Below are 25,879 nucleotides of genomic sequence, written 5' to 3'. Positions count from 1 at the left end.
GAGCACGCGCTGATTGCCACTCGTTTAAAAAGTTATAAAGCGTGCACGCGTTTATGTTGTGAGCTCACATGCATGCTGATGTGAGCTGGTGGGCGCTGAAGGAGAAAAACAAAACGCACAACCCCGAGCATGCAAATTGTTTGTGCGTTTGCTGATGCTGCGAGACGCAGCTCATCTGTGCTGTGCTCACGTTGTGTGCCGCTGCTCCATGTAAACGCTCGGGGAGCGGGTGCACGTATGAGCCAACGTGCCCTGAAGAGTCTTGTGTGCGCGCCCTCATTCATGCGACGTTGTAAGCGAGGATTGCCGCGGGAGCGCGCGTTTGATGCTGGTGCAATCAGGAAGCAGCACACGGCATCGGTGGGGCGAGGTTACCACTGGGCTCGTTCTGCAGAACACGTTCATTCTTGGCTGTGAATCACGTGAGCTTTTGAGTGATTCTACGAGCTGCAGTATTAATTCAGAAAACCTTCTTCGAGGATGAAGGAGCGGAGCCGCTGTGAGGCTTGTGAAACTCTTGACGCCGCGGGAGCGCGCGTTTGACACCACTGCGGTGAAAACGCGTGTCGCTCCTGCTGAGAGCGAGATATGTTACTGGGCTCGTACCGCGGTCTCACATTTACGATGACGTGAACGGCGGGCACTGAGAGCTGGGTGCGCGCTTTCATAACACAGCACCTTATAGGTGAAGGCTGCTCGTGCTGCGGGAGCGTGTGTTGGCACCGCCGGCAGTGAAATGAAACAACCTTAAAAGGCTCAATCGTGATGAGTGTGTGTGATGGGGCCGCTGTCAGATCATCTGTGCTGACAGCCTGGCTAAAAGACACTTCATCATAAAATGATGTTTATTTCATCATCGTGTCATCTACACACATCCAGCAAACCGACACCTGGTTATCTTCCCCTGAGCTCTGTGGTTTGTTGTCCTAGAAGGCTCCCTGTTGGCGGAGTACGGGAAAAGTTGAACTTCCGGATGCCGGGGACGTCTGACGGGAGGGACTGGCGTAGCAGAGCTGGGGAGGCGTTGTGCAGCCGTGGAGCATCTTGAAATGATCGCTCGCTGATGAAGGCCCTCCAACAAAAAGCTTCTGCAGCTCCCCTGAGAGGAAGGTGGAGTGACAAGCCAGGAGAACCTCTGGGACCTCTTTCTCCAGCTGCGATGTGGGCCGGCAGACAGCAAAAGAGGCTCACCGGTTGGGGATGACGTCAGCTGCCCTGCAGAGGGAGCATATGTCTCTTCCCGCCTCTGAACGTGTACGCCAACAGCGTATCGTGTTGTTCGCTGCGGCCGTCTGGAATGCATGCTGGTGAGCTCAGTTGGAGAGCGGTGTCACCGTCTGGGTTACGCTAACCAGAGGCGCGGGATGCTGGTCCACCTGGACATCTTGCTCCGATGAAGCCTCCGTCAGGCTCGGCTCCAGGGGGCACTGAGGGAATTTCCGCTCGGTGAACCCCTGCTCTGGAGATGGGCGCGGACTGTGGAGACTGGCCCCCCAATCTACCAGGAAAGCCGGCTGTGGCCTCGTCCCGTAGGACGTCCTGTTGGGAAACCGAGGCCAGATGGATCAGGACGGTGAGCCGGAATGGAGCCTAGAAAAAAACCTTCCCGCCGGATCATCCGAACTGGCGGGAAAGGCGCGGGACGTAAAAAAGGGGTCCCTTCATGCCAGCGGCTCCTGGATTATGCCGGGCAACCCCAGAGGGTGCCTTCGGCCAGGAGCAGTGTGATCGCCGATGCGAAACAAGGTGGGATGAGGTGAGCATTCGCTCAGCCCCCTTCCACCGACACTACGCTCTCCAGGAGGGAATGAGCAGCGGGGGGCTGCAGCTGACGTGGCCTATCCCGGAGGAACCATCCGATTCGCTCTTAGGGTCGGCGATAAGAGGAAAATTACAAGATGGCATTGTCCAGCGTGTAGTGACCTGTCAGTGAGAAATACTCCTCGGCGCTTACCTTGAAACAAGACTGCTCGTCAGCTTCTCCTCGGGGAGGAGAGCTCATCAGGACGACCGGAGGTTGACGTGACGGGCCAAGCATTCTTAACAAAGGTTGGTCATCTATACAACTTTCCTTCTTCGTTCTTCTGACAGTGCTATTAGCTCGCTGAAGAAAAAATTGGAGCCGATTACCCGCTCTTAACGTAATTTACACGGACCGAGTGGGGCCCACACAGCAGGTGGGAGTGGACTAAATTTTTCAGTGCAATGCTTCGCATATCGGGATAAACCCATCAGAGACAGCCTTAAAGGGCGAAGCCTATACGAAATAGAACAATCAGCTTTAGACAGTACTCAGGCCAGACAAAACATGAAGGGTTTTCCCAACTTTTTTTTTTATTGTTTTAGAAATCCCTCACTGTGATGATCAGTACCAGAGTGAAAAATAAAAGGAACCAGACATGGTGAAAAACAAAATCAGTTTATTCAAGGTTCTTAATTTGTCATACACACCACATGTGGTACATGTGGTGGAACAAAATTGTGTACACAGGGTCCCAGTTACATCCAACAAAAGTATTAAAATGTAAAGAAAAACAGTAATAAGATCTAAGATATGAACTAAGAAAAACATCAACTAAAAAGACACTGAGCAATGGTAGCATAAAAACAATACGCTGAACAGCAGCATGAACATGAGTCTGTGTTAGCAGATGAGTACAAATGAACACAGTAACATGAAAAAGATCAGCAGCAACATGAAACAGATCAGCAGCAGCATGATGTGATTTTTTTCAGTGATAATCCTGATTAGAGATTCATGAGTGTAACAGCTTCAAGGTAGAAGCTGTTCCTCAGTCTAGTGGTTCTACACAATGCTCCTCAACCTCCTTACAGAGTGGAGCGGGGCAAAAAGTGAGTGTGCTGGGTGAGTGAGGTCCTTCATGATGCAGGTGGCCCTCTTCCTGCATCTGGAGGTGTAGATGTCTGTGATGATAGGGAGGTTGACTCCAGCAGACTTCTGTGCAGCCTTCACCACTCTCTGCAAAGCTTTTCTTTCTGCAGCTGTGCATCCTCCATGCACGTTGATGCTGGAGCACAGGATCAAATGTGGACAAGATGAACTCTGCAAAGATTGTCAAAATGTCTTTTTTTCCCCACAACAAAGCTGTCATTTCCATAACAGATACTGTCTAAATTGTCTAAAGTTATGATTGTTTTAAAAATCTTATCTTGTTTTTATCATGACACTGGTGTCAATCAATTTTTCTGGATGATAGCTTTTGTGGAAACCTATTCACAACCTCCCAGGTGAGTCAGCTTTAATTCCAGTTAAACTATAATGAGATATTTCCTTGTCTTTGTTGTATGACTTGTACCTACTTCAGAAAATCCCGTCACTCTGAAATAAGCTTATCTGCTTATCTGGACAGCGGTTTCCTTTTTTTACCATCATAAAGTGGTTTCAGATTAACTTACCCAAGGATGGAAACTAACACAAGAACTAACTGAACAAAAACAAGAATTTTAATTACAAAATAAAAGGGGCAGCAAACAAAACGCCAAAGAGAACTAAACAACAAGGCATACCTGAGGAATGGAACTTACAGAAAGATAAGAATATGAGATGGGAGTTCAGGCTAGGATGAGTGATTACAAGTGGAGACAACTAGGACTATAAACATGGGAAACAGGTGAGAATATTTAACTGAGGGCAGGAATGAATGAAGGGAAATGGCTGATAACACAGGGAGACAGGTAAAAAAAAAAAAAAAACTAAACACAAGGAATCAAAATAATAATTAAAAAAGAGATCATGACAAATGTCTTTAAGTGTTGACTCTTGTACAAAACACTCGGGATATTGTTCAACAAACATCTGAATCATTTCCTTGTTTTCCTTTGACTGGTCTTGTGATTAAAAGTAATGTAGCACCCACCTATAAAAACCGGTACATCATGATGGGAAATGTCTAGCTGAAACTGAAGGATTGAAGTCTTACTGGTATTCTAAATTAGAAAACCAAAACATCCTGATTCATCTAAATAACTTGTCTCACACTGGTTATCATATATTATTGGTCTGGCATTAGCTTTAAAGGAAAATAAACATGACATTTTTATACATTACTTTGCTGATGACACCAAAACCTATTTCTTTAAAGGTCTTCATTTTGGTAGAAGTTAATCTCTTCTGTCCTGTATAGAACTTGTGAAATGTTGCAGTGGACTTCTTACACACTCACATGAGAGCACATATCCCATCTGTTTAAGCTGTTTTACTCTAGATCCCAATTTATTTTAAAACCCTCCTGTTGTCCTCTGGTCAAAATGACCCGCCACTGTGTTAAACCCCCCAAAAAATCCACTAAATGCTATTTTTTTAACTTGAAATTTTATGACTTTTCCTAAATTGGCCCCAACAGTAGAAAAAGTGAAATGTTGCTTTCATTCACATTTCCATGTAAGCTGTACAAAAAAAGATACAAAGGTGGTCTTCAGGTCAAAATGACCCGTGAGGCAAATAGAGCTGAAATCAAGGTCACAGAGTTGTTTACAAACCACAGAATGTTACAATGTTTTAGTTGTGTCTCAGATCAATCAGTAGCAGAAGTAAAACAAGGCAAATCAGGTGGTGTTCTCGCAGACTTCAGAAGACCACCTGTTTATTTCCAGAGGTTATAAAGGTGCTGCAGATAACAGGACCCCAAATTATGTCTGTGCTGAAGCCATGAGTGTGCATTATAACGTTGAAGAGGCTGTAAAGCTGATTTTCTCAGATGTCCAGCAAGACAACTCTGATTCAGAAGAGGAAGTGGAGGATGTATCCGAAGAAGAATATGGGGAGGAATACAACCCAGAGCATGATGAATCATCTTCAGAAGAAGAAAAAAACCATGAAGCTGAAAGAGAGACTTTCCTTTCAAAAAATGGCAAAATAACATGGTCCTCAGCAGCATATGACCAACATGGCAGGTATGCAGAACAAAATGTCATAAAGATGACCCCAGGGCCCACAAGGTATGCCGTTTCTCATGTCCATGACATTGTCTCTACATTCTACCTGTTTATCACACCAGCAATAGAACAAATAATCCTGGAGATAACACATCTGGAGGGTTTTCGCAAATATGGAGACATCTGGAAAAAGATGGATGAGATTGACCTGCAGGCCTACTTAGGGCTGCTAATCTTAGCAGTTGTATACAGGTCCCGAGGTGAGGCTGCAGCTAGTCTATGGGATGTAATGAGTGGAAGGCCAATTTTCCGATCCACAATGCCACTCAAACTCTGGATGGATGGAGTCAAGACCAGCAAGACGTGTGACAGACAAACTTGCAGCCATAAGAGAAGTATGGGACACGTGGGTGGAGCGGCTGCCCTATCTCTACAATCCAGGACCTGACGTAACAGTGGATGATCAACTGGTTCAATTTAGAGGTAATCTGTTTTCATATTTGTAATAAAAGTGATTTTCACTATTGATTTCTTTGACTTTTTTCTGTGTCACTGATACTAATCACTGATGCTAATGTCTTTTGTCCAAAGGTCGTTGTCCTTTCTGGCAGTATATGCCCAGCAAGCCAGCAACATATGGGATCAAGTCATGGGTGGCTTGCGATGCCAAATCAAGCTATGCTTGGAAAATGCAAGTCTATACTAGGAAGCCGACCAGTGGATGCCCAGAGAAGAACCAGGGGATGCGAGTTGTGCTTGATGTGACAGAGGGATGGAGGGGTCACAATGTGACATGTGACAATTTCTTCACCTCTTATGAACTCGGAAAGCAGCTCCTGAAGAGGAAGATCACCATGGTTGGTACAGTTCGAAAGAACAAGCCTGAGCTCCCACCTACACTGCTTGCATGAAAGGAGAGAGAGGTCTTCTCCTCAAAGTTTGCCTTCACGCCCACCCTAGTTTCCTACCTCCCAAAGAAAAACAAGAATGTAGTTCTTGTGAGCATACTGCACACAGACGGTGACATTAGCGATAGTGAGAACAGGAAGCCAATCACCATCCTAGACTACAACCGCAACAAAGGAGGTGTGGACAACCTAGATAAGGTGATTGGAACATATATCTGCAGAAGAATGACTGCCCGCTGGCCCCTGGTCATCTTCCACAACATCATTGATGTTTCCTCCTACAATGCCTTTGTGATTTTGAGAGAGATCAACCCGACCTGAATGTCTCGTAAGCAGAACAAGAGGAGGGTGTTCCTGGAGCAGCTAGGAAAGGCACTTGTAACTCCACTCATTGAAAGAAGGAAGCATGTCCCCCGCACAGAAGCCTCAGCAGCAGTTGTGAAAGCTATTCAGAGTGCAGGAGCTCCTGATCTACCTGAGGATCCAGCTACCACAGCCACTTCCCCAGCTACGGCAAGTAAGAGGAAGAGATGTCAGTTCTGCCCTCAAAAGAAAGACTGTAAAACACATACTGTGTGCTGCTGGTGTGAGAAATATATCTGCAAAGGCTGTGCACTTGCATACTGCCATACATGTGCTAATTAGTTGAATGGGTTATGTTATTTTTCATATTTTTGTATTGTACATTGTCTTAAATTGTTCACTGGAGAGGAAAAAAAAAGAAACTGAGTCATTGAGATGAATAAAAATGCATTCAAAACTCCTTTTTGCACATTTTTTTTTCTTTTCTTAGGCCATAGAAATTCAAGTGAATAGGAAAAACTCAGGTATTCACACATTTTGTGGTGAATGTCAACATGCAAGATGAAATTTGGTGTTTAAAATTCAATTAAGCTGCTTATATTGGGGGTTTAGTGAAGACGGGTCATTTTGACCCGGAGGACACAGGGTGTATACAGAAAATGAGGACAACAGGAGGGTTAAGCATTGGTGGTTTGTTTTAAGTTATTGAATCTGTTTCTTATTATTCTGCAATCTTATTTTGTATTCTCTCAAAAGGGAAAAATGTCCGACCCAAGGATGGAAACTAACATAAGGTACAATTTTCTCAAAAATAAGAATTTCAGGTGAAGTTTACAAAGAAGGTAAAAAAAAATGTGTGAGAAATTACAACCTGGAAAGCATTTGTTGACCAGTCACACATTTATTACAGTACTCTGCTTTTTATTTTTTTATTTAAGAAACCCAGTTTGGAGTAGTAGCACTTGAACAATTAATAAAGTAATTTTGTTTCACTGTTGTGTGATCCACCTTTTAGGGTGAACAGATTCTACGACAGTTTTCATTCTCTCAGGTGAGTCAATCTCAGTTCAAGTGTTTTCTGATAGCAAATCCTTTTCCATGATGATGTTTGAAAGATGAGCTTGCTTTATCATTTTTTATAACTTCTCGCTGTCCTGTCTTGTTGTCTGGCCTGCAGTTTTATATCAGGGGTAATAGTTATTTAGGCTTGAACAATGTAGATTTTTTGAGTTTGCATAGTTTTTAAATCAATGTGAGCCATGTAAAGCTGTTCATAAGAAACTTTTGGTAAATTCCAACAAACCGTTGCCAATAATTAACAGATCTGACACAAAGTTCTTTGTTTTCAGTTTTTCCCCACAGAGACTGAGCGAGTGCTGGTTTTCTGGTAAATGCCCTGCTTTAGGGCACATGTAAAAATCCCCATGCAGTTCCTTCACACCTGCTCACTCCACATTTTGATTACGAAAACAGTCTGTTGTATGAAAACATGCACACATGTATAAAAAGTAGAAGTGACGAGATCAAAATCTTTTATAATTTGTTTTCAAAGTGTTAGATACAGATATTTTTTACTTTTTATTTTAAACTTCAGATTTATAAGATGAAACTGCAGTGTTGGCAGAGAAGTACAGCGGCAGGAACTTGAAATACATAAGTATTTTTAAAAAGTACCCGAAAGCAGCTGACAGTAAGTGTTGAGGAAACCCTGAAACAGAAATACCAACAAACTGAAAGAACATTCATGTGCCGAGTCATTTCTCAAGTTTCCTTTTTCATTTCAGAAATGACGTTTCTTTGTGACAGCAAATATTTGTGAAATGATCATTTTATGATGTCATTATTTATTTTTTATGTGTAAATTGTAGTTTACATGTTTTAGCAAATACTTATAGACCACTCGACTTTCCAAATTAATACATGATTCATTACAATAACTGCTTAATAACTTAGGGATTGCTTAAAAGATTTTAGTTTGGTAATGGTTAGAGGAATCATTCAGAAAGTGTCTACTGCAATATTAGACAAAAACTATTCATCCAGTGTTTCTGCCTATGTGCCATTGGCATACAAAATGCCCACTTTATAACCATCAATCCCAATAATGTTACTTCTGATAAAAAAAATAAATAAATAAAACTCTATGACATGAAGCCTCAAAGGAAGTGTTTGCAAAATATCTCTTGAACCATTGGGCAAAATTACCAGAAAGTAATCATTTGATGTACATCTAGAACTGATTAACTATTGAAGGAAGCCAACTCGATTTAAGATTACTACCACAGCTAATTGACGTCACAACATAAAAATTACTATAACTCAGTCAATTTATGAGATACTTAGCTTAAATTAGGTGGGGTAGTAGCTGAGGGTAGTCCAAACCAGCCACTAAAGAGCACAAACAAGTGTATCTGCTGTTCGCAAGCCCGGGAAAATGGTGAGGATTTTGTCAGGGAGGACATCCAATATAAAACACTTTTGCCAAATCTAATATGCGAGTTTATCTAAGCAAAACCATACCAGATCAGTTTAACAACAACAACCAACGGTGTTGTTGATAAACAGGGTGCTGGCGGAAGTTGCTATTAGTCGAAAACCACAACGAATGAAACATGTCAGGAGACAGAGGGAGAAGAGGAAATTCAAGAATGTAGGACTAAGTGTTGCAACTCTAAATGTGGGGATAATGACAGGCAAAGGAAGAGAACTGGCTGACATGATGCAGAGAAGGAAGGTAGATGTTTTATGCGTTCAAGAAGCCATGTGGAAAGGCAGCAAGACTCGCAGCATTGGAGCAGGGTTTAAACTGTTTTACCATGTTGTGAATAGAAAAATAAATAGAGTAGGGGTGATCCTGAAGGAGGAGTTGTCAAAGAATCTAGTAGAGGTGAAAAGAGTGCCAAATAGAGTGATGTGTCTGAAGGTAGAAGTCAAAGGTCTATTGCTAAATATTGCCAGTGGTTATGCTCCACAGGTTGGACGTGACATTCAAATCCAATTCAATTCAAATATACTTTATTAATTCCAAAGGGAAATTGAGCGTTGCTATAATTCATTATCCTCATTTCATTAAGAGATGTTATAGATCCTGATGGCTGTAGGCAGGAATTATCTCTTGTAAAGGTCCGTCCCACAGTGAATCTGAAGAAACTGGCCGCAGATGCCATCTGATCCATCCACCCAGACTCAACTGGCCTCTCGGATCCCCCAAGCTGCAGGAACGCCCAAATGCCGGGCAGAACTCGTCCCAGAGCGATAGCCACTCCTCCCAGAAGCCTGCAGAGCTCCTCATTGCTGCAGACAGCTAGCTGCAGGTGCCGGGGGATGATCCCAGTCCTTTTGCTGTCACAAGCTGCGTTTCCTGCCATTTCCAGGATCTCAGTGGTCAGGCACTCGAGCACAGCTGGCAGAGTGATGAGAATGCATATACAGCGCCTCTTTTTCAACTCATTTGAAATTTGGGACTGTAGTTGAGATATTATTTGAGCTTTGCAGATGGTAATCAGCATCTCCCGGTTATAAAAAACACCTTGTTTTCATGGTTATGCATCATAAAAAATATCCAAAAGTAAAAAAGTTTCAGTAATAAACTTTTCAGCTGCACAGCATCTGATACCAGAGGAAACAATCATACAGAAAATATGATTTACACACAGAAAAAGAGGAATTAAATATTCCAAAAGCGAAATCTCACAATGAATATAAGAGAGCTACTCCAACATGCAGCCACCCCAAGCGGCCCAATTCTAGAATCACAAAATCGATCAAGACTCTAGACACAGAGGAGAAAGAGAAATTTTGGAAGGATCTGGATGAAGTGATGGAGAGTTTTCACAGGGAGGAGAACGTGGTGATCGGAGCAGACCTGAATGAACATGTTGGTGAATAAAACAGAGGGGACGAGGAAGCGATGGGTAGGTTTGGTGTCACGGAAATAAACCAGGAAGGACAGATGGTGGTGGATTTTGCCAAAAATAATGGAAATAGCTGTAGTCAACACTTATTTCCAAAAGAGGGAGGGACAGAGAGTGACCTATAAGAGTGGAAGAAGGAGTACATAAGTAGACTACATTATGTGTAGAAGAGGATACCCGGGGGGAATTGAGGATGGTAAGGTTGTGGCAGTGGAGAGCGTGGCCAGACAACATTGGATGGTTGTGTGTAGAATGACTGTTGTGAATAAAAGATGAAGAGTAAACTCAGAGAAGAACACCAAATGCTGGAAGGTGAGAAAATAAGAATGTTGTGAGAAATTCAGAAAAGAGCTGTTAAAAGTCCCTGGGTGGTAAGAAAGAGCTTTCAGATGACTGGGCTACTACAGCAACAGCAATTAGAGAGACATGTAGAAAGGTACTTGTTGTGTCATCTGGACAGAGAATATATAATATGGAAACCAGGTGGTGGAATAGTGAAGCATGAAGCTATTCAAAGAAAGAGATTAGTCAAGAAGAAATATGACAGTGAGAGGACTGAAGAGAGGAGACAGGAATATCAGATGTAACATAGACCAAAGGGGTAGGTAGCAAAGACGAAGCAGAAGGCACATGCTGAGTTGTATGGGAGGCTGGACACTAAAGAGGGTGAGAAGGACTTGTATCAATTGGCAAGACAAAAGGGATCAGGCTGGAAATATGTGCAGCAGGTTAGGCTTGTGATAGATAGGAACGGTAATGATCCAACAAGTGAGGAGACAGTGACAGGAAGATGGAAGGAGTACTTTGAGGGGCTAATGAAGAGTACAAAAGAGAAAGAAGAGTAGAAGTTACATAAACTGTGGACCAGGAAGTAGGAAAGATTAATGACGGTGAAGTTTGGAAAACTCTGAAAAGATTGAAGAAGTGGAAGGCAGTTGGACCTGATGACATACCAGTAGAGGTTTGGAAATGTCTTGGAGAGATGACAGTGACATTTTTGACTAAAATATTCAATGGCATATTTCAGGGTGATAAAATGCCTGAGGAATGGAGAAGTGTGCTGGTGCCCATTTTTAAGAACAAGGGTGATGTACAGAGTTGTTGCAACTACAGGGGAATTAAGTTGATGAGTCACACAATGAAGATCTGAGAGAGAGTTGTGCAAGCAATACATAGAGGAGAGGTGAATATCTGTGAGCAGTAGTATGGTTTCATGCCCAGAAAGGGCACCATAGATGCCATCTTTGCTTTGAGAATGATGATGGAGGAATACAGAAAAGGTCAAAAAGAACTCTGTGCTGTCTTTATGGATCTGGGAAAAAACATGACTGGGTGCTGAGGGAATAGGTGTGGTATTGCATGAGGAAATCTGGAATGGCAGAGAAGTATGTTAGACTGGTACAGGACATGTATGAGGACAGCAGGACAGTGGTGAGATGTGCTATAGGAGTGACAGATAGCTTCAAGGTGGAGTTAGGATTGGATCAAAGATCGGTTCTGAGCCCCTTCTTGTTTGTATTGGTGATGGACCGACTAACAGATGAAGTCAGGCAGGAATTCCCGTGGACTATGATGTTTGCAGATGTCATTGTAATCTGTGGTGAGCGCATGGAACAGGTGGAAGAGAACTTGGAGAGGTGGAGGTATGCACTTGAAAGAAGGGGAATGAAAGTCAGTCATAGTAAGACAGAGTACATGTGTGTGAATGAGAGGGAGGCTGGTGGAGCAGTGAGGCTACAAGGAGCAGAGGTCACAAAGGTGCAGGACTTCAAGTACTTGGGGCCCACTGTCCAGGAAAATGGGGAGTGTGGTAAAGAAGTGAAAAAGAGAGGCCAGACAGGATGGAGTGAATGGAGAAAAGTTTCAGGAGTGATTTGTGACAAAAGTGTCAGCAAAGGTCAAAGGAAAAGTTTACAAGACAGTGATGAGACCAGCTATATTGTATGATCTGGAGACAGAGACATTGACAAAAAGACAGGAGAAAGAACTGGATGTGGCAGCAATCAAGATGTTGAGGTTCTCCTTTGGAGTGACAAGGATGGATAAATTTAGGAATGAGATCATCAGAGGTACATCACATGTTGAACAACTGGGAGATAAAGGTAGAGAGGCCATATCAAGATGGTTTGGACATGTCCAGAGGAGAGACAGTGGGTATATTGGTAGAAGAATGTTAGAAATGCAGCTGTCAGGAAAAAGACAAAGAGGAGATATATGGATACAGTTAGAGAGGACATGGAGGTAGTTGGATTGAGGACAGAGTATGAAGAGGACAGAGTGAGGTGGAGAAGGATGACTTGCGCTGGCGACCCCTGAAGAGGGAAAAGTTGAAAGAAGTAGCTGAGAGTAGTTCACAAGATCTTGCAACATCCCATTGGATTGTGCATAACATTATTTTCTAAATTTTAATATAATTGCTATATCTCCATCGAATAAATAATAAAATAGAATGTATCTTTGTCTAAAGATCAGGCATGAAAAGAGACAGGCAATGGATAACTTAAATAAATGTTAGTTCTCTAATTCACCAAATTTTCTCCAAGAAAATGTTGGAAAAATCAACAAAAATCAATCAAATTTCATAATTCACATGTCCTATGTTCTTGTAATGAAAAGGGATCTAAATTGTTCATAGTTTGCTTCTTATTTCAAGAGTCATTCTTTTACCTCAGTCGAATCCTGGTTGAAGGGGAAGAACCAAAATCCAAGACTAGTAAGCAAAAGGTAGTCAGGTACATTTGCTCCACAAACAAAGCCAAATATCATTAGGATACAAAGCATATTTGAAAAGAACAAGAGAGGACCGATTGTGGCCAAAAACCAAAATGAACGCCACATGCACTAATGATCCCAGTTTTTACAAGCAAAACTCTCTGAAATGAGCAAAGAAATCACCGCCATACAAACAGGTTGGCAACAGAACACTACGCTGAGAAGAATACCTTTCTCAAAACCAGTGAACCATGCACAACAAGACCAGCCCAAGAGTATTTATTAAAACACAGGTTCAAAAATGTTAATGCTGTTTTAAAATGTTTTAAAATATGCATTGTTTGGTACACTTTAAATGCTACAATGCGTCAAATGTTCTCAAATTTTGGAGAAGTACATGCCAATGATGTGTGACAGTTTATGACTTAGACGTGACAGTTTTTCTCGGTAGAAACGTTTAAGATGACATTTAGAGAAGCATGAAGGCCTGCAAAAAACGGAAACGTGCAAAGGTCTCGATATTATCATGTCTACCACAACCCTTGACCTTTAAGCAAACTAAATGACATTACAATGTGCAAAATCAGCTTTACAGGCAATAGACACCTTCTCAACAGTCAGTCTTTAGTCACACAATTAAGTTTCATTGCAAGATCAACACTTTTTCTTGTGTTTTTGAGACTGCAGATGTTTTACAGATAACTGAAAAAAATTGAGTTTTGCCAAATTTTTGTAAAATGTATGCAGATTTTTGCTTCCATGATTTAATAACTCAAACTAGTGACTCAAACAAAAACATTTAATCCAAAAGACTTTTTCAGTTTGAGAACCGAGAAAAAAAAAATGTTTTCTTTGATTTATTTATGTTTTTACCTGGATTATTGAGCATCCATCCATCCATCAATTATCTTTTACCCAGTGCCCATGTCCAGCAATCACTGTGCAGGGGGGCGCGGGGGGGGGGGGGGGGGGGGGGGGGGGGGGGGGTACACACTGGGCAGGTTGCAATTCCATCACAGGGACACATAGAGACAAACAACCATTCCCTCTCTCACTCACACCTAGGGACAATTTAGAGTTACTAATCAGCCCAACATGCATGTTTTTGGTCTGTGGGAGGAAATCGGAGAACCTGGAGAAAACCCACGCATACATGGAGAGAACATGCAAACTCCACCCAGAAAGGCCCCCGGACTGGGATTTGAACCGGCAACCTTCTCGCTGAGAGGCAGCAGCTCTACCAGTTGCACCACCATGGGGCCCATTATTGAGCATGCATTAGGATATTTTGAACCACTTTGGCTAGGACGGCCTCAAACTAGTTCGAGAGCTTGAGCAAACGGCAAGCTCTGACTGATGAAGTCCTTTGGATTAAAGGTGAAACGTTTCAACAAGAAGAAGCCGTCCAAAGGACCTGTGAGAGTACCACTGGCTGCAGCTCTCCTCTCCAAGATGGCCACTAATTACCACCAGCTGTTGACCATCTACATGATGAGATCCTGCACTACAGAAGGCTGCAGTCAAGCGCTACTCTTCGCCGGAGCATTAAATCATCTATGGTATTTATGTGCCTGGCAAGTGTTTCTGAAAGATTAGAAGATACTTACCTTGTTTTTGTGCCTGCAGTTATCCAGCCTTCTTGGGTCCTGTCCAGTTCTGGTTCTCCCTTAGTCCTGTTCCTCATTCCTTGTGCCTTGCCCTCCAGCCACTCGCCTGCCTTGTCTGTCCTGCCTGGTCCTTCATCTCTGGAGCCCAGTTTGGATTCGGCTCTGCACCTCACCACCATGACCAAACCTGTAGGAGGAAAAAACAACCAGATTAATATCAATCACTCTGCTCCTTCAACCAGACCCACCTGACCCTCTCCTTCCTCCTCAGGGTTCCAGCAGATCATCTGTAAATAATTCAAGCTCTGTACATAGTAAATACTGTTCTTTTCCTACTCTGAGTCTTGTCTCGTACCAATCTGGGTTCCTTGAGTCATAACCTGACTTAACTTTTATAGTTATAAGACGATATGGTTTTAACAGCTTTATGATTTTCTCTTAAAAGACTGTTTCCCTATTTTTTATTTAATATATATTTTTTATTATATACCAAACTGTGAAACATTTAAAACATGCTAGAATAGGGGCCTTAAGAACCAGAGTTAGGATATCCTACAACTTTCAGTCAGGATGTGGACAGTCTCTTTTTTTGCTGAAACGTTTCACCTTCCATCTGGAAGGCTTCATCAGTCAAGGAAACACACAACACAAAACTGATTCTTCCACCAAACAGCTTACTCCAAAGTGGAACAAACCAGTTGGATTGTATACATGGATTATTGAACATGGACTTTTTTAGAATTAGGATATATCGAAGTAAACATTTCATGGAGTATATTTTGTGGTGTACATTTCATGGAGTATATTTTGCTCTATTGGGCAGTACGGTGGCACAGTTGGTAGAGCTGCTTCCTGTGAGCGAGCAAGTCGCACCAGTTCAAATCCTGGCCTGGGCCCTTTCTGGGTGGAGATTGCATGTTCACTCTGTGCATGTGTGGGTTTTCTCCAGGTACTCCAGTTTCCTCCCACAGATCAAAAACATGCATGTTAGGCTGATTGTTAATGCTAAATTGTCCCTAGGTGAGAGTGAATGGTTGTTTGTCTCGTTTGTCTCTATGTGGCCCTCTGATGGACTGGAGACCTGTCCAGGGTGTACCCCACCTCTTGCACAGTGACGGCTGGATATGAGCACCAGTGACCCCCATGACCTAAAAAGGAAGACGCGAGTAAATGGATAGATGGATATTTTGCTCTATCCCTTCTTGTAGACACTGTTACATCTTTACCTGTCAACCAGTGTTACGTCCACCATGAACATAACACATTAAAAGGACAGGACTCACAAATAGAGGTTCGAACATTCAATTTATTGTACTGCTTCCTGCAGACTAAAAAAAAAAAACAATCCCTGTATCCAGCAAAAAAAGGACACAAAAATCCAAAGTGTCAACTTAAAGGTGAACCTGGTGGGCTGGCCAAATAGAACAAAAAGGTACCACAGCGGGCCAACCCTATACAGCGCTGTCGAAACCGCAGGGTACCACGCCAAAACCTACTAAAAACAAACCCCTATCACATAAGAAAGAGCGAAAACTGGACTACCGGTCCCACCAGGCCAAAAACACTACAAAAAACACGCAAAAAGGGAGTAAAAATTACCTGAGGTGGCTGGGGCCACCGACAGCAGGCCGCAGCTCCAGGGCAACTAGAAAAAACAACAAAAAAAAACAAACAAGGGCCCAGGGAAAACAAGGGCCCAGGGAAAACAAGGGCGGCCAACAAAAAGGTCCAAAAATGTGGGAGTCTGAGAGCAGAAGAAAGAAAAAAGCTCCCTGAAACCAGCCTATTTATGGGCGGGTGGAAAAGGCCACAGCCCAATACAATTAAAGGCTGATTAGCCAACCCAAAACCTGTCCAAAGGGACAAAATAATGAGGCCAATGTGCCTGGCACATAACAACCAGGTAAACACACAGGTGTCTGTAGTCATCCACCGCCCTTATAACAATTGTCTAACAAGGTTGAGTCAGGTCCTTTGGACGGATTCTTCTTCTTCCAGATGACCTGACTCAACCTTGTTAGATTTAAGTACATGGATTTTTGAGCATGCATCGGGACATAACAATAATTGTGTTTCCAATTCAGACGCAGCAGGAGAGTACATTTTATTTTTGTTGTTTAAGGCTGTGGAAGTTGGAGTGGTTGGGAAGCCTGAGGACTCTGAACCCCCTGCTGCACATTCTGGAGTCTGGTGCTATCGTATAAGATGGGGTCGACGGTGAGGACGCAGGTGTGGACATTTCAGGGATTTGTAGATTCATAGATAAAGTTGCTTTCATCGCTTCCACTGGAGGGTTCAATGTACCAAGTTTTCCTCCTACAGCCTGAAACCAAGCACCTTTGTTTATCTGGTTATTCTAAACTTTAATTTAAGTGTGAATAGTTTGTCTCTTTATGAACCTGAGGGTACAGCCTTTTGGACAAGGCTCTAATTTTTGTCCTTTGGCTGAATTTGAACTCTAAACATATATTTTAAGTTGTTTGCATGTGTATAGCCCTGCTGTTTACACTGATTTCTGATGACGTATGCAGAATCTTCCACCAAACTTAAAATATCATGTTTGTGTTGGAGAAATAAGTTAGCACGTTGGTTAAAACGTACCAAGAAGCAGAATGTAGGACAGAAGCAGGTAAACAACTAGTTCAAACTTGTTTTTCTTGCTGCCTTGAAAGAAGAACAGACTAATGTGTGGGAGGGTTTTTGTGGAAAGGACTCATTGAGGCACGTGGCTGTCTGCTGCATGTCATCCATGTCTTTGTGGTTTTCAGGGCTTTTTTTAGGCTTTCAGTCATTTGTAACCTCATCATACGTAACAGAAAACTTCATGCACATCTCAATGACTTGTTTCCATTCAAATGTCATGTTGTTGTTCAGGATTTTTTAAATTAAAGAAACACAATGTTACACATCCAACAATTTTCAGTCAGTTCATCTGGACAGTTTTTTTTTTTCTGAAACGTTTCACCTTCCATCCGAAAGGCTTCATCACAATGTTACGCATTTTTCTCCAGGAGGTTACTGATTTATGTCAATGTCACTGTCAACTTATTTATATAGCACATAAAAACAACAAAAGCTGACCAAAGTGCTTTACAGTTAAGACAGATAAAAAAGAGTAAAAAATGCATCTAGTGCCACTCAAAAACATAATAAAGTTAACAGTAAACACACAACAATAAAATCAGCTCAAAATGTGTTAGACTCTACGTGGATCAATTGCCAAGGAATACAGATGAGTCTTCAGCAAAGATTTAAAAGTCTCAACAGTCTGAGCGGTCTTTAAATTCTCTGGTAAAAACTCTCTGGAAAAGGGCCGGCAATGGAGGAGGGGCGTACCAAAGAGACCATCTAATCACAAGCAGAACTGGTTTGTTCCACTTTGGAGTAAGCTGTTGGAGGAAGAATCAGTTTTGTGGTGTGTTTCCTTGACTGACGAAGCCTTCTGGATCGAAGGCGAAACATTTCAGCACAAAAAAAAAAGAAACTGTCCAGATGACCTGACTGAAAAATGTAGGACTATATACATGGATTATTGAGCATGGACTTTGTTCTCTGGTAAACTGTTCCACAATTTTGGAGCATCAACCACAAAAGCTCGATCACCTCTGGATTTCAGTTTGGATCTGGGGACATCTAAGAGGAACTGGTCGGTAGACTGGAGTTCTCTTACTGGAGTGTAAATGTTAATAAGATCACATAAATAAGATGGGGCCAGACCTTTTAAGATTTTAAAAACAAGCAATAAAATCTTAAAATCAATCCAGAAGTGGACTGGAAGCCAGTGGAGAGAAGCCAGGACAGGGGTTATATGTTCATATTTTTTTAAGTTGCTGTTAAAAGACGAGCTGCTGCGTTCTGGACATATTGTAAGCGATGCAAAGATGATTTGTCTATACCAACATACAACGGATTACAGTAGTCCAAACAAGAGGTAATAAAAGTGTGAATCACCTTTTCAAGGTCTCTGAAAGGGAGACAAGACTTCACCTTGGCAATAAGTCTTAGCTGGAAGAATTTGGATTTCACAACTGTATTTATCTGTTATCTTGAACCTGTTATCTTTGATTTGATGTTTTTAGCTAATTTAATTTGTTTTTCACAAAGTTCTTCGGCAATAACACTGCATTTTTTACAGGAAATGCATTTTCTCTAGTTATTATTGCTTCAAATACATTGTCAAACTTTTATTTAGATTTTGATTTTGAACTTTATACCATTTTTCTTTAACTTTTATCTCCAAAATCTTTTGTAGAGCATATATAAATTCAATAAAAAAAAAAAAAATTCTTTGAGCAATATTTATTGCAGTATTAAAAAACAATATTACATGCAAAAAAATGACTTTTTGTATAAAAAATAGACATGTGTAATGAAAACAGCTGCCATTCCAGATGATAGTTTTCCTCAATAAATTATTTAATGACTTTTTGTTTGTTTCAGGTGAGCTCTCTGATTGATTTAACATTCACAACTTAAACAAACATTCATGCATTTAAAAAAAAGCAAATATTTTCATAAAGCTACTTCCACTGAAATAAAGCTATATTTAAAACAATGTAAAATTCATCCATTTCATACCTTCAAAATATATTTATTTTTGTTTGTTTCCTTTAGAAGAAAATGATTACCGGTACTTGGCTTTCATTTAAATTACTTTTTTTTTTGTACTCAAACATTTTGCAGTAAGGGCTTCATCAGTCAGTCAATGATTTTGTAACAATACAAAAACACTTCATATTTTAAATATTTGAAACATTAAAGGATATTTTGTAACGTTTGAGCCTGAAGCAAGTTTAAATTCACCAGTCCCACAATGAACTACAACTTTTTATCAGACATGTGTTGATTTGGTCCAGCTTCCTCTGCAGTTGCTCCCCAACTCTTTTCCCTTTAACTTTAATTAGTACGTCTGGGAGCTTCTGGATTTGTGTCAACGTAGCCGAGGAAACCCAACTACTGATTAATGAAAGATGTTCTGAGAAGCTGAGCTTTGACGTTCTACCCTGTATTTTTCTTTTTGATGACAGCTTGTGAATAATTCGATGCAGAGATTTCATCTTGATTTTATGATGCCTGAAGAAAGCCGGGATGATTTCTTTGAGGCACTCTGCTCCGTCTGCAAAGGACAGATAAGGTCAAACAAACACACCGGCTACACAGATGAGACAATCACAGAACATATATTGTAACGTTTAAATAGCATTGAGTCATTCTGGATTTAACTAACAATAGAAAATGAAAGAAAAATCTAAAGTTGTCATCAGTTAAGGATTAGGAACACCTATAAATGGAGAAGTGAAAGTACTATAAATAAAACTTGGTTTTCTAAATAAAGGTCAAAATATGTAGGCTGGCTATTGTTTGTAATTTATTTTTATTCTAACTTTGTCATAACAAAAATCCAGAAGTGGTAACTGGATAAACTGGAATTTTTAGATTTTATGTGTGAATCTGTCCAAGAATGGGTTGGCAGGCGATATCCTGAAGATTTTGATTTTGAAGGGAATAATTTTCAAAATTAGTCAGAAAACCAAAGGGTGGAATAATAAAATGTTGTTTTTCTGACTATTTAACCTGTGATATAAAGTGTTTTTGGTAAGGGCAAAATTAGTCAGAAAACCAAAGGGTGGAATGAGTTGAGAGTTTAATAAAATGTTGTTTTTCTGACTATTTAACCTGTGATATAAAGAGTTTTTGGTGCATGTTGTTGTGAGTCACCCGAGAGGCCTGAGGAGGAGGCTTGGCCCGCCCCCTCCCGCACGCTATCTCGAGGTTTCTCACCCTAGCTTCTAACGCTCTCGCGCTATCTTGAGGTTTTTAAGCTTCTCACGCTCTCATGTTCTCACGCTCTCACGCTATCTCGAGGTTTCTCACAGCTTTTAAGTCCAGGTGGGCATGTTTTGTTTACTGAGAGATGTTCCCACATGATGGGGGGAGTATAAAAGTGTAACACTCAGAATAAGAGTTGGAGTCTGCTGGTGATCTTGATCCGATGCCCAGCCATTTGATGTTACCTTCCCACTTGGACTGAGGGCTCCCCAGTCGGTGTCACGTGAGGGCTTTACATCAATGTTTGATTTGTACTGACTGTACTTGTGCTTTGCTTCACTATATCTGTGGCTGTTTAATAAAAGACACTTATTATTCTAGCAGAAACAGCCTGTGAGTGTTTATTCATTGTTCCGATCATTTCCCCGAACCTGTACTTTGTTTAAGATAATTTCATAAAACACTGATCTGTCTCCAGTTCCATCGTACCATCAATCATGAACAAGATGCCCAGATACTTGAACTCCTCCACCTGCAAGATGCCCAGATACTTGAACTCCTCCACCTGAGGTTCAGGTTTTTCCTCCCAAACCCAATGGGGCACTCCATGTGTAACCTCTTGAAAACCATAGTCTCAGACTTAGATAAACTGACTCTCATCCCAGCCACTTTACATTCAGCTGTGAACTTCCCCAGTGCATGCTGAAGGCCTTGGCCAGAAGACACCAGCAGAACTACACCATCTGCATAAAGCAGAGATTAGACCATGAGATTCCCAAACCAGACAACCTTTTCCTTTCTAGAACTGTGCCTTGAGATCCTGTCCATTAACACCACAAACAGGATCAGAGAAAAGGATCAGCATTGGTGGAGGCCGACCCACAACAAGAGCGAGCTTGGTGCTGTGACAAGAATGAAAACACAGCACCTGCTTCGGTTTTGAAGACTGGATAGCCCTTAAAAGCAACGCAGGCAGCCCATATTCCCACAGCAACCTGAAGAGAATCCATCCACCCATTATGTTTACCCGCTTCTTCCATTTTGGGTCACCGGGGTCGCCATGCCCACGTCCAGCAATCACTGTGCAAGGGGCAGAGGACATCCTGGACAGGTGCAAGTCCATCGCATGCAGAATATCCCTGGGAGAAAATTATCATAAGCCTTCTCCAGGTCCAAAAACCCATGTAGACTGGAGAGGCAAACTCCCATGACCCCTTTTAGCAACTCTTCAATGGTGATGCTATGGTCCACTGTTCCATGACCAAGATGAAAGCCACACCACAAATCCTGAATCCGAGGATCGACAATCGTCAGAGTCTTCCTTCCAACACCCTGGAGTAAACTTTTTCTGAGAAGGGTAAGAAGTATGATCCCACAATAGTTAAAACTTACTTTCTGGACATCCTTTAAAAAAATGGAAACAACACCTTGATTTGCTTTTCCACAGGTGTTGTCCCTGTCCTTCATGCAATATTGGAAAAACATGTCAACCATGACTGCCCCACAACATCCGGAGTCCTCAAAATCTCAGGGAGATTCTCCTTCACCCCTGGCGCTGGCATCCACCAGAGGCAGGTGACATGTCAGGTACCAATGACCTTCAGGTCACAGCTCCTAAAAGCCACGTACGCAACAGAAACCCTGAAGTTGGCCCATTCAGATTCAAAGTCCTCTCCCAGTACATGTGAAAATCTCTTGAAGGTGTGAGTTGAACATTGCATGGACAGGGGTCTCCACCAGACGTTCCCAGTTCACCCGTGTTTCTGCAGGTCTGTCCAGCAGCCTCCCCAGCCACTCGACCCAACTCCCCACCAAGTGGTGATCAGTTGACAACTCTGCCCCTCTCCTTATCTGACTTGTCCTTGTACTAAGTACACTTATGAACCATCCTATGCTCAAACATGGTACTTGTTATGAACAGCCCATACATAGCACAAATGACCAATAACAGAAAACCATCTGGGTTCAGATCAAGGAGGCTGTTCCTTCTAAATGCCACTTTCCACTTTGGGGCATTCAGGTCACCCAGCCTGATACCTTGTCAGTTAAAAATAAGGAATCTTCTGATGGCACCTCTTCTAGGACACCATCCAGAAACTCAAAGAAGGCCAGGTAATCTGAAGTGATGTTTGTTGCACAAGCACAAATCACAGTCAGAGCCTTCCCTCCTCCAGCCTGAAGCTGTTTTGGAACGTTTGGTCAAAGTTTATAGATGTTTTTTTATATCTTATCAGTTCAACTGAGCTCACAAACTCGGAGGTGACCCTGGAGCGACAGCTGCACGATAGCCTTCCAGCTCGTCATCCAGCTCTCCCTGCTAACCCAAACATATGGTTCATGGACAGAGTTAGCATTCTCAGCCATAGTAGTTATAAAATATCCATAAACATTGACCTAACATTCCCTAACAGAAGCTTCAGAGGCAACCCTGTCCTGCCCATCTCTGAAAATCTTTATCTTTGCTAATTGTCTTTAGCACAGTTCCATTCAAATAGTAATGTTGCAAGGATTTTTTGTATATTTCCTACATGCAACACTTTATATCTGGTTTCATTAAAACCTAATAACTTATTTCACATTGATTACCAATGTCTCTTTGTAATACTTAATGGTATACCAGTTATGGCTGGTTATTGGTATACCAGTTATGGCTGGTTCTTTTTCATTCCCTTAGAAACTCTTACCTTTGACCTCTCCACATTTTGCGCACACACTGTCGTGCCAGGCAGAGCCCTTCAGCACTAGCTTCAGCCCAGCATCACTGCAACTCTTGTGCTGTCTACAGCCATCGTGGGCAGAGGAAACATTGGAGAAAGTGTTGTTGGAGCAAATGTGGCACACCGTGTTCTTGTCTGCTGTACCTGCAGGAGAATAAGTATGTAAGTAAGTAAAACTTTATTTATATAGCGCTTCTCAAGATAAAAAAAAAATCACAAAGTGCTTAGACAAACAAAATAAATAAATAAAAAGTGCACAAAACAAATTTAAGCAAAGGCAGATTTAAAACGACGAGTTTTTAGTTGGCCTTTAATAGAAGCCACTGAGTCTGCTTATTGGAGAGTTTGAGGAAGGGAGTTCCAGAGTCTTGGAGCCACAGAAGAAAAGGCTCTGCCTCCTTTAGTTTTCAGTTTTGTCTGGGGGACAATCAGCAGGTCTTGATCACAGGACCTCAAAACCTTGATAGGGGTGTGGGGATGTAAAAGTTCCTATAGATGTATATTGTGTCTGTCCACGCGGAGCTTGCCAAGTCAAAACCAAAACCTTGAAGTCCACTCGATAATGAACTGAGAGCCAATGGAGTTGCTTTAGAAGTGGAGTAATATGACAACATTTTGAAGATCTAGTCAGGAGTCTAGCAGCAGCATTCTGTACAGACTGCAACCGGTTTACGGAGGTTTTGATTAAACAAGTGTACAGCGCATTACAGAAATCCAGGTGAGACGAAACAAAAGCATGGATTTCCAATAGACTTTGTCATGTTACAGGAAGTTGTACTAGAAAAATAATGATGTCCTGAGGAGAGGTTTATATTTGTATTTTATATTTTTCTTTGCAATTTTGGGTCAGAAGGTCTCAATAAATTAAAAAAACTTAATTTCAGCTTATATGATAAGCAGTTCTCTAACAAAACAAACAAACACAAATCATTGTCCTCATATGAGGACACTGGGTCTCAGGAGCATCTTGGAAGTTATTTATGTTGCCACCATGGAAACAATGTTTTGGTTAGAGTCGAACTGTGAACATAGAGGTGAGGCTGATAATACATTGAATTTTAACAATATACTGTATAAGCAAGGCTACCTTAAGAGGCAAAGTAATACCAGATTTTATACTGGTTCGCTTATTGCATTTTGCGAATAGATATTTTTAAAATTGGGACATTTTTATGAAATTTGTTGAAAGTGAATGAATTTGGTTTATCATAGTAGTCCACATGGATGGCTTAGGATGCATTCACACTAACACAGGTTGCTCTGCTTAAATTGGAGCAGATTTCATCCTCTCATTTATTCTGCTGTGCTTGGACAGGACTGGAAGCTCATCCAGAGGAGGATGCGGACTCAGAACTTATAAGGCTGCACATACCTGGTGTCAGCACCCCCTGTCCGGACGGGCACGCGCTGTGCTGGAAGCACATGTGATGCTCGTGGTTGTAATAGTAGCCCTGCTTGCACTCGCACTGACAGTTGCTGTCTGCGGTGCATTTCTTCTTCACCACCTGGTTCCGTCCGCACACCCCGCAGCGCAGGCACGTGGGGATGTAGTTCCACAGCTCCGTGAACGATCCCTCCGGACACGGAGCGCACTGGCTGCTCTGGGCTGACGAGCAGCGCGCGCGCAGGAAGTTCCCCGGTGGGCAGCGGTCGCACTGCAGGGACCTGCCGGAGATCGGGTCCTGGTGCTGGAAGGTCGGTGGCGAAGCGGTTATCAGCCAGAGGCGCACGGAGAGCAGCAGCAGCAGAACGGACACGAACATCTAGGAGGGAGAATGTAGACAACGCAGATTATTTAGGAACATCTTATTAAATATAACAAATATAATCCACTATATTAAAAAAAAGAAAAAAAGCAACATTGGCTGACAGAAAGAGCGTGCACAGAGAGAGAGCTCTCAGCGCGCGCCCATCACTTTCAGTCTCCACCTACCTTAGTGAGTGAGGAAGAGCCAGTCTGTGAGGAGGAGGAGGATGTACTCTCCACATCTCCACGTGTATTTATATTATGGTCCTTACACGCCCTTCTTGACGTTTTACGTTAATCTGTGTTTGTGTTTGGTGAGCAAGTAACAAAAGTGAGTCATCTGAACAGTCACGTGATCAGTATCAGTATTTCCCATGTTTATTTTAATGTTGATGATTGTAACTGACAACTAATGAAAACCCCAGAGTCAACACCAGCAGATGACATGACACCCCAAACCATCAGTGACTGTGTGGAAACTTGACACTGGACCTCAAGCAACGTGGATTCTGTGTCTCTCCTCCTCCAGACTCTGACCTTGATTTCCACATGAAATGCAAAAGTACTTTCAGCAGAGGGCATTATTTTGAATATGTCATCTGCTGGTGTTGGTCCACTGTGTTTTCTGAGGTCCACGGTCAACGCAGACGTCCACCAGGAAGTTTTAGAGACTTCATGCTTCCTGCTTCTGACCAACTTTATGGAGATGCAGATTTCATTTTCCAACAGGACTTGGCACCTGCACACAGTGCCAAAACTACAGTACCTGGTTTAAGGACCATGGTCTCCCTGTTCTTAACTGACCAGCAAACTCGCCTGACCTTAACCCCATAAAAAAAATCTATGGAGTATTGTGAAGAGGAAGATGTGATACACCAGACCCAACAATTCAGAAGAGCTGAAGGCCACGATCAGAGCAACCTGGGCTCTCAGAACACCTGAGCAGTGCCACAGACTGATCGACTCCATGTCACGCCACATTACTGCAGTAATCCAGGCAAAAGGAGCAACAACTAAGTACTGAGTGCTGAGTACTGAGTACCACGTGCTCATACTTTTCATGTTCATTCTTTTCAGTTGGCCAGCATTTCTAAAAATAATTTTTTTATTGGTCTTAAGTAATAATCTAATTTTCTGAGATACTGAATTTAGGGTTTTCATTTGTTTGTTATAATCATCATCATTAAAATACTTAAGCATGTGAAATATATCAGTCTGTGCGTAATGAATATAATATACAAGTTTCACTTTTTGAATGGAATTACTGAAATAAATCAACTTTTCCATGATATTTCAATTTTATGAC

General features: G+C 42.0%; 1 protein-coding gene across 1 annotated transcript; it reads right to left on the bottom strand.

Annotated features, from left to right (window-relative positions):
* Window positions 1–13,111: 13,111 nt before the first annotated feature.
* Window positions 13,112–24,589, bottom strand: LOC119425517 (tumor necrosis factor receptor superfamily member 6B-like). The gene is made up of 5 exons (XM_037693046.1): window positions 24,199–24,589; window positions 22,794–22,970; window positions 19,163–19,456; window positions 14,341–14,527; window positions 13,112–13,220 (listed from the first exon to the last, which is right to left on the bottom strand). The coding sequence occupies exons 1-5, from the start codon at window positions 24,587–24,589 to the stop codon at window positions 13,112–13,114; spliced, it is 1,158 nt and encodes a 385-aa protein (XP_037548974.1).
* Between the last annotated feature and the right edge of the window lie 1,290 nt (window positions 24,590–25,879).

Source organism: Nematolebias whitei, chromosome 19 (genome assembly GCF_014905685.2).
Source record: "Nematolebias whitei isolate Nwh7 chromosome 19, NemWhi1, whole genome shotgun sequence".
Lineage (NCBI taxonomy): Eukaryota > Metazoa > Chordata > Actinopteri > Cyprinodontiformes > Rivulidae > Nematolebias > Nematolebias whitei.
The sequence above is the reverse complement of the archived record's forward strand: the minus strand, read 5'-3'. Positions and strand labels throughout refer to the sequence as shown.

What these genes read in the sequence shown, in the direction of transcription:
- LOC119425517 (XM_037693046.1), bottom strand. Translation starts at nt 24,589, where the DNA reads ATGTTCGTGTCCGTTCTGCTGCTGCTGCTCTCCGTGCGCCTCTGGCTG. An exon ending in ACAGGGGGTGCTGACACCAG is followed by an intron (nt 22,971 to 24,198) that starts GTATGTGCAGCC and finishes ATTCTCCTGCAG; the next exon opens with GTACAGCAGACAAGAACACG. An exon ending in AAAATGTGGAGAGGTCAAAG is followed by an intron (nt 19,457 to 22,793) that starts GTAAGAGTTTCT and finishes TGTCCTTTGCAG; the next exon opens with ACGGAGCAGAGTGCCTCAAA.